The sequence below is a fragment of the Haliaeetus leucocephalus genome, unplaced genomic scaffold (assembly GCF_000737465.1).
Source record: "Haliaeetus leucocephalus isolate CR32 unplaced genomic scaffold, Haliaeetus_leucocephalus-4.0 Scaffold0, whole genome shotgun sequence".
Taxonomy (NCBI): Eukaryota; Metazoa; Chordata; class Aves; order Accipitriformes; family Accipitridae; genus Haliaeetus; species Haliaeetus leucocephalus.
The window spans coordinates 761,763-775,048 of record NW_010972436.1 but is presented as its reverse complement, the minus strand read 5'-3'; the positions used below and the strand labels follow the sequence as shown (position 1 = coordinate 775,048).

Here is a 13,286-nt window from a genome sequence, read left to right as displayed (position 1 = left end):
TATATTATATATATCGGGGGCATTTCCTGAACAGAAATGCTTCAGCTGTGGAGTGCAGGTAAGAAAACCCAGTTGCGTGCTGCCCGTAGCTGTGTGCACGTGGAGTTAAATCCCATCATGCAAGAATATGTTGGGTGTTGTGCGCTGGCTGGGCACCTACCAGGTATGCACCTGGTCCGTTGAGGGCTTCCCAAAATCCAGCCTTATTCTGTGCATGTACATACATTGCTGGTGCCTAGGGAATAACTTGTACCAGGCATTACACACCTGGAAGACCCAGATGTGACCAGAGCACACCATCTGTGTAACACCAGCTGCGTTGCAAGCAATCACTGCACCCACAAATCCCAGACAAATAACGTGAGCAAGCTGCCCTCAGGAGACTGCTGGTGGAAGATGATGGAGGGGGAGCCTGGATGGATTTGGGAGCCCCAGCCCAGTGCCAAACAAAAGCAATGGTGTATTGCAATGTGAACAGCTATTAGAGGCTGTTAGAAAATGGGAGTGAAATGCTTGATACTTGGATATAAACACAAGAAGGACCATGAACCTTGTATTATAAAAAGGTTTTTGGTAGCAAGCCATCAGCAAGATGGTGGAAAGTTTTGGGAGGCTTAAGGAAAGCAGCCCTGTGCTTTGGTATTCTCCCTTAGGTAATCCTCATACCCATCACCCCTGGGGGGTGGAGACCAGCTCTGCACCAAGCCCACAATTCTCTCATCTGCTTTGGGCGGGCATGCTGTTGACCTGCTCTAAAGGGGAGCAGAAAACAAAAAACATGCTGAATGCCAGGGCAGCAGCCTAGGATGGTTAGATTTGTTCTCCATGCCAGTCGTGGCAAGCTTTCCTCTTCCTTCCCCCCACTCAAGCAAAGCCTAGTTTTACTTTCAGTTCTGGGGGGCTTCTCAGGATGGAGTATAAATAAAATTCCTTCTGACCACATGCTGGCTAGTGAAGTGTAAAGTGTGCCCAGCTTTCTGACTTGCATGCTTTTCGTGCATCCCAACTCGGCATGCGGCTTTCATTAGTGCCTGTACGTTAGCACAGAAAGTGTCTCTTGAATTTGTCCTGGCCTCCTATGGTTTCTCCCTCAGTCTTGGGGTCATCTGTTTGTAAATAATACTCTACACCTTCCTGGTTCATTGTTCCACACTATATACAAATTTACTGTTTATGGATTGCTTTCCATATGTTGCATACTTGTTCTTTGTCACCCCTAAAACTGGTTTTACCCAGCTCCTGGTTACTTGGCCACTGGTGAATTTCTTATAGCCGTGGACCTCCAGTACTGTCCTGTGACTGTATGTGTCTATACTGCTTTTTTTTTTTTTTTTAATTTAGATACCCTATTTTTTACCCTGTTTTAATCATAGATACCCTATTCTACACAGAGCCACTCATTATTACAGAAGCACGGAATGGCTGAGGTGGGCAGGCACCTCTGGAGATCACCCAGTCCGCCTCCCTGCTCATAGCAGGGTCACCTGAAGCAGGTTGCGTGGGCCCATGTCCGGGTGAATATCTCCAGGATGGAGGTGCCACAGCCTCTCTGCGTAGTCCCCCCACCAGGTTATCTATACACACTGATAAGATCCCCCTGAGCCTTCTCCAGGCTGAACAGTTCCACCCCTCTCAGCCTTTGCTCATCTGACAGATGCTCCAGTCCCCTCATCATCTTCCTGGCCCTTTGCTAGACTTACTCCACTGCATCCATGTCTCTCGTACTGGGGAGCCCAGACCTGAACGCAGCACTCCAGGTGTATCTCACCAGTGCTGAGAGGAAGGATCACCTCCCTGCACCTCCTGGCAAGACTCTTCCTAATGCAGCCGAGGAGGCTGCCTTTGGTGCACAGGCATGTTGTTGGCATGTTGTTGGCATGTTGTTCAACTTGCCACCAGGATCCCCAGGCCCTTTTCTTCCAAGCTGCCTTCCAGCATGTGCTGGTTGTTCCTCCCAGGGGCAAGACTTTATGTTTCCCTTTATTGAACTTCATGACATTCCTGTCAGCCCATTCCTTTAGCCTGTGGAGGTCCCTCTGGATGGCAGCACAGCTCTGGTGTATCAGCCACTCCTCCCAGTTTTGTACCATCTGTGAACTTCCTGAGGATGTACTCTGCCCCATCATTCAGGTCACTAATGAAGATGATGTGAAACAGTCTTGTCCCTAGTACCAACCCCTGGGGTATGTCACTAGTGTCTTGCCTCCACTGGACTTTGTGCTAGTGATCCCAACCTTTCAACCCACCTTGCTGTCTATCTAGCCCATATTTCCTCAGTTTGTGAGGAAGAGCTCAGAGACGGTGTCAAAAGTCTTAAGTAAATTCAAGATAAACAATGTACACTGCTCTCCTCTCATTCGCCAAGCCAGTCATCTCATCACATAAGGCTGTCAGGTTGCTTAAGCATGATTTCCCCTTCATAAATCCATGGTGACTACTCCCATTCACCTTCTTGTCCTTAGTGTGTTTGGAAATGGTTTCCGGGAATATTTGCTCTGTCGCCTTCCCAAGGATTAAGGTGAGGATAACTGGCCTGTAGTTCCCAAGGTTCTTCTCTTTTGAGACAGGAGTCTTATTCTTCCACTCCTCAGGAACTTCCCCCAATCACCATGACCTTTCAAAGATAATAGAGAGTGGCCTTGCAACGACATCAGCCAGCTCCCTCAGCACTTGGGTGTGCAACTGTCAAGTCCCATGGACTTGAGCATGCCTAGTTTGTTTAAATGTTCTCTAATCTGATTCTACTTCACTGAGAGTGTCTCCCTTGCTCCAGACATTCCCACTGGTCTCAGGGAGCTGGGATTGCTGAAAACAGGGAACTTCAGAGAGGCACACAGATGTGCTGACTTCCCAGAAAAGTTACGAGAGCTTTCCCCAGGATGCTGTCCTCCCAGCACGTCCTTGTTTTCATGCATACACGTGGGCTGGGCCCCCATCTGCCAGGTTTCAACATCTTTCCTGTCCGCATCACACTGTAACCTTTGCTTGCCAAGCTAGTCCATCACTTCCTCACTTGATTGTCAGTGAAAGCTCTTCTCCACAGGTTGGGCAGCCTTTGTCTGCTTAGCAAAGATGGTTTTGCCTCCTTGGTCAGGTGGATCCCATCTCTTCATAGCAGTCCTTGATCCTTGAAGAGAGTCCCATGGTCATAAAAGCTGGATCCCTATTGACACCAGCTGCACAACCAGTTGTTGCCCTGCAGGCTGCATCTGTTCCCCCTCAAGTACTTTCCCCTCACCAGCAGAAGACCGCTCAGCCCCCATACTCGTGGCCATTGCATCCAGAGCCATGACACCACACTTGATACGCTCTGGGTCTCCCCTGGCAGTATCGTCGATGCCCACACGGAAGAGCAGCGGGGCGGAGGGAACCGTGAGGACTGGACAAGCCTTGGCAGCCTCTCCGTATCATCCCAGATCTGCGAGCCCGACCCGCAGCACATCTCCGTAGGCAGGTTGGTCGACGGTGACCTCCGTCCCCTGCAGCAGAGAGTCTCTCACTACCAGCATCCACCACTTCCACGAGGTGCTGCTGCACGGCTCAGGCCCAGGCTCAGGCAGTTCAGACGTTTCACTGGACACAGCTCCCAGCCTCACATCTGCTGTGAGGGCACTGAACTGATTCTGTTGTTGTCCCGTACACATGCAGGTGGAGCAGGAGACATCCTCCTGGTGCCACGAGTCACAAGCTTCCAGCCTTCATCATCATGGGAGTCGCCGATTCCCAGCCCGATGAGCACAGACTCTGCCGTCAGTACAGATGGGGGGTTCAGGCTTTTGAAACTGCAGCGTCTCCGAGAAGATCCTGTTCTGCCCCAGCCTCAGCCAAAGTGAGAAGCCTCAAACACTCCCGGCACCACAAGACTGGCAAAGCCATATCCTCCCACAGAAGAGCTCAGCCTGGGTGGAGGCTCTGATGTTACAGGGAGAGCTGTTCCAGTGTCTGTGGGAGGACATGCCACGTGGCACATCACCACCATTGCTGAGCGCGGGGACCCTGACCCCCTCTGTGCACCCCACTCTGCAAACCCCCACGTCTGTTAGCTGCTCTGTGGGAGCTGCGCCTTAGGCCAAGCAGTTACGTAGGCTTCTCCCTAGTACCTGCTATCTATTAGTTACAACAATATAGATGCAGTAAGTGTCACACCAGCTAATTGTACAAAAACCAAAATAATGTTGGTAACAGTCGGCGGGTCATTAGACAACTGTTGTAACAGCGAAACGAGCTACAACGCAGCTCCTGGCAGGCCAAGAAAAGTCCAGACAAAGCCTGACAGGGCCCAAGTTACTCACCTAACGCAGAGCCTGTGGCCTCTTAGAAGCGGTGGCAGCACCACGACAAGGCTGAGGTACACGATGTGACAGTGACAGCCATTCCAGCTTCTACTTCCTTTTCCAGCGCTTCTTCCAGTGTTTGATACACACTTCGCTCCTCTGCAAGAAATTCCACCTCCTGTTTCCAAGATGGTCTTTTCATGCACACCATGTCCTTGATTGTGCTGCTGCCAGTTCCAGCCAAACTCAAGGACTCTGGCCCAGCCCCTCTGGAGAGTCTGGAGCGGGTCCTGTATTGAAAGACAGCAGTGGTCAGAAGCATCTGCTCCTAATGACTGGTTCTGCCTAAGTGTGTGAAGAGGCCTCCTACACTTGAAATGAGCTTTTCTTCGAAGAACAGCCATATGTTGCCCTGGCTGGGGAATGTTTGGTTTTACAAACACTCTTAGCAGCTGCCTTCATACAACACAACCCTTGGGTGACTGTCAGTTTGCACAAGGAGCCATTTCCTCCCTTGGCTTGTCAAAACAGATCACGTGCTATAGATCCCAGCCCGAGACAGCCTAGCCCAGCCCTGGAAGTGTGAGAGCACATCGGGCTCCATCTGCAGTGGTTTCAGCAGCATCTGTGCCTGCATCGCAGTCAAAAAGCCACTAAGCTGCTCCGTCAGCCTTGCAGGCATGTTGTATGCATTGGCATTTGCACGCCCAGCTTCGAACTGGCACTTTGTTTAGAAAAACGGGGGGTTGCTGATTTGCTTGAGTTGCCTTAGTTGCAATCCCTTAGAACAGGGGCTTGGTTGTAACTCCCCAGCAGGGATCCTGCACACGGCGGATCTTTGAAAGGGAAACCTGTTCTGCAACCGGTGCTGTGGGTAGCCGATGGGCAATCAGCCATGGCTCCAGTCCACGCTCCCTATTGTAGGCAGTGTGGTGGATTTAGGGAGGGTGGAGGAATTACTATTGGCACCATCTCCCATAGCCATCTTGGAAGCCCTTCATAACTCCTGGTGAAGTTGGCATGGCTCAGACTGTTGTTTTCCCCAGGTGTGCTGGGTGGCGGCAGGCTCTGGCGTATCTTGGGAGCACAGAGCCATGGGGTGCAACCACGAGCTCTGTCAGCGTGTGTTTTGCTTCTCGCCATGCCCCTGCAGTCCCCAGGGCAATAGCAGGAACTGGAAGGCAGTGACATTGGCATTACAAGAAGAAAGCTCTTTGCCAGCCCCGCTCCTCTGGCTGAAAGGGCATAGCTTCTGCTGCCCAGCAAAGCGAGGAGTCCTTCACTTAGGCTTGTTTCCCTCTTCACTTCTGCTTTCCATTGTCTTTGTTGCCCCACACCGCTGCCGAGGCCTTTCTACAATGGGAAAAAAAATGCAAGTATGGCTGCATACCCGGTGGAGGGGGGGTCGCAGCAGCATGGGACTCTGGGGCTGGTGAAGCAAGGGCTCAGATGTGTGGGCATCCCTGGGCTGATATAGAAAGGATCTGCAAGGGCTGGAAGGCAGGACCTGGGTGTTAAATTTTCGCTGAGAAATAAGGCCTGGTAAGCCAGGGCCCAGCCCTCTGCACTACTGCCAGGGCTACTGGCCACAGGGGTAGGGGCTGACCCCAGGCAGGAGTGGGGTCTGCAAACACAGCACTGGAAGCCAGGGCCCCATTTTCTGCTCGTAGCAACCCCAAACTCCCTAAGCTGAAGATCCTTCGGGCATTCCCTTTTCCTATGCTTTCTTGAGATCGCAGCGGTCTGGGAATCCCGTGTTCTTCCTGTGCAAAGGTGTTCTGCTGTTCTGGAAGCAGGTCAGTAACTTCAAGTTTCTCTAAAGAAAACCCTTGGGGCAGGTATTTTGGACATATTTTTTTTCAGTCCACCTACTGTAACCCATGCTGTTCCTCTCCTGGACTGTGGACCATGTGCTGTGGTCTTGCCTGAAAGGGGCACATGGGGGAATGTGGGGGAGGAAGAGGATGCCCATCCCTACACAACTCATGCACCCTGCTTGGTTCATGGAGCAGCACGTTTTCTTTTCTGTTGTAAGAAGATCTAAAAGGTTTCTCTGGGGAAAGGAGAGCCGACAACAGGGCATAGCAGAGGCACTAGCTACTCACTGTGGTGCTAGATTGGTACTGTGCTGAAGCAAAGAATTTCATTTGCTTTGATCACAGCTGGGGCGGAGATTACATCTCTGGCCAGCCAAAGATCGGGACTTGCTTTTTAAGTTGATATCCCAAACAGCTTCCAGTCTGTGGTCTATGCTGAGTCATGCAAACCTACGGCCCAGACAAGTCTCTGTCCTTGCTTAGCATTGCCACTGAAACCCACAGCACACACTGCCCAGCCCAGCTGATGTTCCGCAACCTGCAAGACGAGTTGAGCTAACTCACTTGTGCTCATCTGGGGTCACTAGGAGCCACCCTGCAGCTTCAGCTGCCTGGTACAAGGTGGAAGACAGTGATTAAAGCAGCAGATGAGACTGGTAGGAATGTCCTGCGGGATCAGCAGTGGTCTGCAGATGGTGACGTTGGTGTAGGAGACAGGAGCCCCAAAGTAGCGCACCCAGAGATGCCACTTCTCAAAATGACTGGGGTGGGGGTGAAATGGATGCTGGGTGCAGGGAAGGGAAGTGAAGCTGAATTTAAATAGCCCCCCAGTGACTCAAAGCGGGTACCTATGGCACCCTTGTTCTCTTGTGTCTGTTTTGAAGGGGAATTCAGGAATCTGGTCTCTACATCCATCCTGTGATGATCAGCTGTGCAATAGAACAAGTGCCTTGGTTTAAAGCTGGATTCTTCCTTGGATCATGCATATTGCTCTGCCATGATGGAGGCTTCTAGGCTGCTCTCTGGTACTTGTGATGCTTCTTGTCAGGCACCTATATAGCCTTACGGGGGTTTTTAATGTGTTTGTACCGCTGGGACGTGGTGGGTGGGGTGGCAGGAAAGTGAGACTAATGCATTTTCCTCCCCTGTTAGACTCCGCCAGTTTCAGTTACAAAAGCTCATAGCTGTTTCTCCCGCAATTCATCTGGCTCCAAGGAATCAAGGGGAGAACAAGATTTATTTATTATTCCAGAGCAAATCTTTGTCCAGCACTGGGAGAGGGTGGGGAGTTAAAATCAGAAGGCTTATTTCCAGGATGATTTTGTGGGTCTTTCCCTCCTCCTTTTTCCATCAATAAGGTGTGAAGATTGGAGTGTGGCACTGAAATGAGCTCCCAGTACAGTGTCTCCCTGGTGCACAGAGGTTTGGGAGCCTGTCATGGTTTAACCTCAGCCAGCAACTAGGCACCACGCAGCTGCTCACTCACTCCTCTCCTCCCAGTGGGATGGGGAGGAGAATTAAAAAAAAAAAAGTAAAACTTGTGGGTTGAGATAAGAATGATTTAATAACTAAAGTAAAATAAAATGCAATAGTAACAATAATAATAAAAAAATAATAATAATTGTAATGAAAAGGAATATATGAAATAAAATTTAAAAAAAAACAAGAAAAAGACAAGTGATGCACAATGTAATTGCTCACCACCCACTGACCAATGCTCAAGCAGTGATTCGCCCCTCGCAGCCAACTCCCCCCAGTTTATATACTGAGCATGACGTTCTATGGTATGGAATATCCCTTTGGCTAGTTTGGGTCAGCTGTCCTGGCCACACTCCCTCCCAGCTTCTTGAGCACCTGCTTGCTGGCAGAGCACGGGAAACTGAAAAGTCCTTAACTTGGGGTAAGCACGACTGAGCAACAACTAAAACATCAGCGTGCTATCAACATTATTCTCACGCTAAATCCAAAACACACCGTACCAGCTACTAAGAAGAAAACTAACTCTATCCCAGCTGAAACCAGGACAGAGCCATATAGCAGATATCTCACCAGGCCTGTCGACTGAAAGCCAGGGCAGCCCAAGGCCTGAGGTGTGACCTGGGTCCAACAGCACCCGTGCTGCCAGGGCTTGTGACCACATTCACTGGCTGGGTTAGAGCTGCCAGAAGTTAGAACCTCAAAATCATGAGTTTGAAAATAAAGACCTCAGGTGCTCTTCTGTTTGCTTGCCGTTTTCTCGGTCTGAGCTTGTACTGAACAATTTCAGGTCTTTTTTCTGCCACCTGGACCCAGTTCCCCGGTGTCACCACAAACGGTGAGAGAGGGCCCTTAACGGTGGCTTGGGAAAGCGTATGTGAAGGGGTTTCCACCTTGGTGAACTGCATATTATGTGCCAGGTCGTGTGGATGTTGTAACATCTCCTCTTCGGCTATTAGCTGGACTTACTGGTCCTCCAGGCTGCCCCTTCTGCCGGGGAAGGTGACCTGGCAGGACATAGTGGTACCCTGCTTCTTCCCAGGCTCGTGGAGGAATCAAACAGGCAGCACAGCTCAGCACTCAAAAGGCAGATTTCCTGGGGGACTGGGATGGGGTAAGTACTCAAAACTGAGTTTTATCTCCCAGACGGTTAACTCTTCTCTCCCCTTTTCAGGACAGCCTTGGAACTGGGCATAGTGTGAAATCTGGAGACAATTTTTGTTTTATTTTTTTATTAGTATTTGTACGTAGAGCTGCGTTGACATGTACTGGCAGACCTAGTGTGATTTAATGACAAGTTGCTGTAAATACCTAAGAACATCAGTGTAACACTAAGGATGGTCTGACAAGGGTTTTCTGGAAGCTGCACGACAGACAACTAGAAAGCACCAACCGCCTGGGTCTCCCACCTCCCAGCCCGCCGTTACCGTCCTCACACAGCCCAGGACCTGCCCTTGCCTGAGGAAACACGACCCGCACGCTGGCGGCCTATACTTGCGAGGTAAGATTCTGCTCGAGGATCCCGGGGGGGATATTTTTAAAAGGGGAATAAAAAAAAAAAACAAACCAACCCCCAAAAAGAGAAGGCTGGCGTACGCAGAGCACGCTCCCGCCTGAGGCGGTGCCGGCCCTTGGGCGGCCCCGCGCACGCGCCTTGGCCGTTGGCGCCTGAGGGCGGCGCCTCTTCCGCTCGCGCCACCACTCTTCCCGCCCCCGCCACCGCCCCTGAAGGAGTTTGCTCGGTTTTGTGGGTGAGGGTTGTGGAGCCGGTGCTTCCCAGGGGAGATGCAGCAGCGTAAGGTCGGCCTGAGCCCCGAGGTACTCGGGCTGGGGTCAGGAGGCTCCGTCCTGTCAGGGGGCAGGCAGAAGCAATGGCATGGAGAAGTCACTCAGGATCTCCGAAACCACCTTGTTCAGAAATTGTGAGTAGCTAATATCAAAACAATCCGAAACCACCTTGTTCATAAATTGTGAGTAGCTAGTAACAAAACAATCTGCTGTTGGGTGAGCTGCTGCTTCTGAGGTGGGGGGAGCAGGAGGAAGCCTGGCTTCCAAAGCCAGGGGGCCAGGGAGTGAGTTTTGTCAGGGCCCGTGAGAAGGGAAGGCAGAAGCCTGAAAGATGGATGGAGCTGCATCTGCTGTTTTGGGGCTGTTGTAGTGGAAGTGTCCCGCTCTGTACTCAAGCCATGGACATGGGGGCAGCGTCCCCCAGGAGCAGTAGCTGTGCCACAGTCTGTCAGAAGACTTGCTTGCTGCTTTGTGTTCGGATCGGATCACTGGGGTTAGTGCTGATGTCCCTGCCTGGGGACTTCCTAATCATTTGCATGCTTTTCTTTTTTTTTTGTTTTCCCTCCCCCAGAGTCCAAGCCATATTTCCTACTCCTGACCCTGCAGCACTGAAGGATCGGCGTATGGAGAATCTGGTGGCATATGCTCGGAAAGTGGAAGGGGATATGTATGAATCGGCAAACAGCAGGGTGAGATGTCATCCTCGGGCATCTAGTTGTGCGTCTCTCCCCCAACCGCATAGCGACTGGGGAGGAAGAGGAGTGAAAGCACAGATGAGAGTCCCAGGCTGAGGAAGCGTGTGTTCAGGGGCTGCTGGATGGGGTCTAGGAACCAGCCAGCTGCAGGCTTCTGCCTGGGTGTGCCGGGAGTCAGGGGGGGGTGCTCGCTGGGTTGTGTTGTGCCTGAGGCTTCTCGGGGTTCCCTGAAGGCAGCGTGAAGCTCTTCACTGTGATTCTCCCAAAGAAGCGTCGGACACGAGAAGAGAAACGTCTGGTGTTGTTCTAATGGTTGCCAGCAATGCCCTGAGCAGTGCTCTGGTTTTGCCCTCCTGTCTGTCCGGGAGCCCCTGTAAAGGGAGAGCCACCCCCACCCAAGCTGAAACGCGTGTGTGGAAGGCTGTTTCCCGAGCTTGGATCACCGTGACCTGTTGCCTTTGCTTAATGTGTGTCCGCCCTCCTTTCCTGACTTGTATTGCTCCCCAACAGGCAGAGTACTATCACTTGCTAGCGGAGAAGATCTATAAGATTCAGAAGGAGCTGGAGGAGAAACGAAGAACCAGGCTGCAGAAGCAAAACATGATCCCAAATGCTCCGGGCATGCCGCAGGCTCCCATGAATCAAGGGCCCAATATGGGACAGCCCCAGCCAGGGATGTCTGCAAGTAAGAACAGTTGGGTTACTGAATACCTGGTGCAGGGGAATCCTCTACTGTCGTGGTCACCATGGTCAGGCTGGTCACCATTTCCTTCTTTTCATTTCACAGTTACCTTTGTAAAGTGTTTACTAATTTGTAAAATTAGTCTGCTAAAAGCAGAATACTTCTTTTTTTTATTTATTTCTTCTGTTTGCTTGTTGGTTTTCCGAGCTTTTCTACCTTACTTTCCTTTTTCAAAGACAGTATCGTGAACGTATGACCAAGGGCTACAATTCATAAGCATTTTTTCTTTAAAATGGCTGCCAGTGCTGATGACAAAAATTAAACCCTTGCAATGTTTTTTGTTTTCTTACGGTGTCGGCATAGGAAGTGAGAGCAAAAGCATTACTAAAGCTCTGTGTGACTTCCCACCATGCTGAAGAATTTGGAAGCTGGCCCTGTAAAGAGAATGGCTGCCACTTGGTGCTGAAGTGAAACTAGGCCCACGGACTGCCAGGATTCTCATAAGCTCTTTGAAATGACAGAGTAGAAGACTAAAAAAGGAGGCTCTGGAGGAGCAGCGGATGAATTTATGAAGCCTGGGGACCTGGAGCATGAGCTCCCCACCCCAGAGCATGGGTGAGGGGACAGTCCCAGTAGATGAGCACAAAGAGCCAGTGTGCCAAGATTCCTAAAGGAAATTGTGGTGATAAGGGATAGAGCTGCTGCTGAAGTACAAAAAGCTTCTCCAGCTGCACAGCTTGGAGCTGAGCACCTGTGTCCTGCAGGAATAATCCCCCCATTGCATCATGGACTCCGGTGCTTTCACCTGACAGCAGCCTTTTTATAATGATCTTTCTAAAATTTTTACTTCAGATGGCATCAAAACAGAGACCAGTAAGGAAGGAGATAGAAAAAGTGAAATCTAATCTTAGGTTTGGGGTTTTGGTTTCTTGAGATTGTCAGTGCTGTTATATCCCTGAAGAAAGGAGCTGGCTTTACAAAGACGTTATGATTAATGTTACATAGCGAAGTTTTTATTATTAAAGAGAATATAAGTATTCTTTAACCAATTTGAATTTGATTCAAATTAAAATGAAATTATTTAAATACTGTTATTTATTGAAAAGGTTTGTTTAGAACTGCAATGACAAATGAACAGCCACAGGATGGGGACTGCCTTTAAACCTGTTCTGTGTCAAGGCAGAACTCATTTTTGCTTAAGCTTTCACGAAGCCTTGAGCCAGCCGGTCTGTGATGTAAGGAAGCAGTGCTGCTTGTTGCGCTCTGGGAAGGAAGTGGGGGATGTGCACCAGCAATAGCTTATAATGCATTACAGGAATGATTACTGCAGCAGAAAGATTTAATGAACCTTTAATTTTGTATCTGTGTCTTTTCTGGAAACAGCTTTGTTGTCTGTCATGCAGTGCACTGTCTGGCAGTATTTACACAATTTATTTAAATACTTTAAAAGCAATTTTCTGTTTCTTAACAGCGCTGTGGGATTGTTTTCAGAACCTGAACCTGGAGGACCCCTGATGCTACAGAAATTTGCTGATGGAGTTGCACGCAGCAGGCTTTGCAAGCTCGCTGCCACTGTCCCTCTATAATTAGGCTGTGGCCCCAGTCGCTGCCCAGGGTTCTAAGCATGGTTCACACCGATAGTGACACTCCTTTGCGTTTAGATCAACAGGCTGTAGCCTCGTGTTAGTGCCTTTGGATTGTCTGGAAGAGCAATCCATGCATATCTGTAACATAGGTAAGCCTCTGGAGCGAAGCTTCTCCATGCTGCCTTACTTTCGCCTGCAACTAAGGCCGTACTGTCTGCACATGAGAGGAACTGTGCGTGTGCCTCACGCATTACTTGTTTAGCTCCTCGCTACAAGGTCTGTACAGAGTAGGAACATTCAATACAGGTAGGGGTTTTTTTTCTTTTTTCTTTGTCAACACAATGAAGGTGATAACAAAATAAAAGGGGTAGAATGGGAAATAGAACTAACTGCAGGCAATGTACCTTTTGAGTAAGAGAGACTCAATGCCAGAGACATACAGTGAGACACTTGCTTCTTGGCTGTTCTTGACAGCGAGCTGGGGTGAGGAATGTTGCTACCAGTACCACTAAGACCACACTACTTTTCCATGGAGGAAAAAAAAGCCAAAAGGGAGAGGAGCATTCGTACTACGACAAAGCTATGCTATAAATGCATAAAAATTTTAAAACCAATTGCATAGCACAGTAAGCACTTTAAGGCCTCTTTTGTATAGGTAATACTTTCTTTGCCAAATAAAACATCTATTTTTGCCTGAGATCTCTGAGACTGATGATTTGAGGAGGTAGGGAGCAGCAGCATTAACTTGTGTGGGTTATTCCCTGGATGATTCTCGGACTCGGCGGGGCAGGGTGGGCGTGAAGGAGTGAGTTCTCCGTCCTCTGCACCCTGCTTGCCTGGCAGCCTTTACCAGCACCCACTGAGGGTTGCCCGGCCTGGGTGACATGCTGGTTACGTCAGCGGCGCGGGACAGGGACAAAGGCGTTGCTAGTGTGACATTAGGCGCTGCCATGCTGAAGGCATTCCTC

At 50.0% G+C, this 13,286-nt stretch overlaps 1 protein-coding gene across 3 annotated transcripts; it reads left to right on the top strand.

Annotated features, from left to right (window-relative positions):
* The first annotated feature begins 9,279 nt into the window (after positions 1-9,279).
* On the top strand, positions 9,280-12,933 carry LOC104828703 (histone acetyltransferase p300-like). Of its 3 annotated transcripts, none has more exons than XM_010562695.1 (4): positions 9,280-9,489; positions 9,927-10,044; positions 10,561-10,735; positions 12,204-12,933. In XM_010562695.1, exons 1-4 carry the CDS (start codon positions 9,353-9,355, stop codon positions 12,245-12,247), a joined length of 474 nt encoding a protein of 157 aa, XP_010560997.1. In that variant the 5' UTR covers positions 9,280-9,352; the 3' UTR covers positions 12,248-12,933. The 3 variants fall into 3 exon arrangements, with proteins under 3 accessions (XP_010560997.1, XP_010560917.1, XP_010561082.1); XM_010562615.1 differs by lacking the exon at positions 12,204-12,933 and adding an exon at positions 11,096-11,488; XM_010562780.1 differs by lacking the exon at positions 12,204-12,933 and adding an exon at positions 10,969-11,488.
* The last annotated feature ends 353 nt before the right edge of the window (positions 12,934-13,286 follow it).

Coding starts and splice junctions, on each gene's coding strand:
- LOC104828703 (XM_010562615.1), top strand. CDS start 9,353: ATGCAGCAGCGTAAGGTCGGCCTGAGCCCCGAGGTACTCGGGCTGGGG. Junction 9,490..9,926: donor AACCACCTTGTTCAGAAATT/GTGAGTAGCTAA, acceptor TCCCTCCCCCAG/AGTCCAAGCCATATTTCCTA. Junction 10,045..10,560: donor ATGAATCGGCAAACAGCAGG/GTGAGATGTCAT, acceptor GCTCCCCAACAG/GCAGAGTACTATCACTTGCT.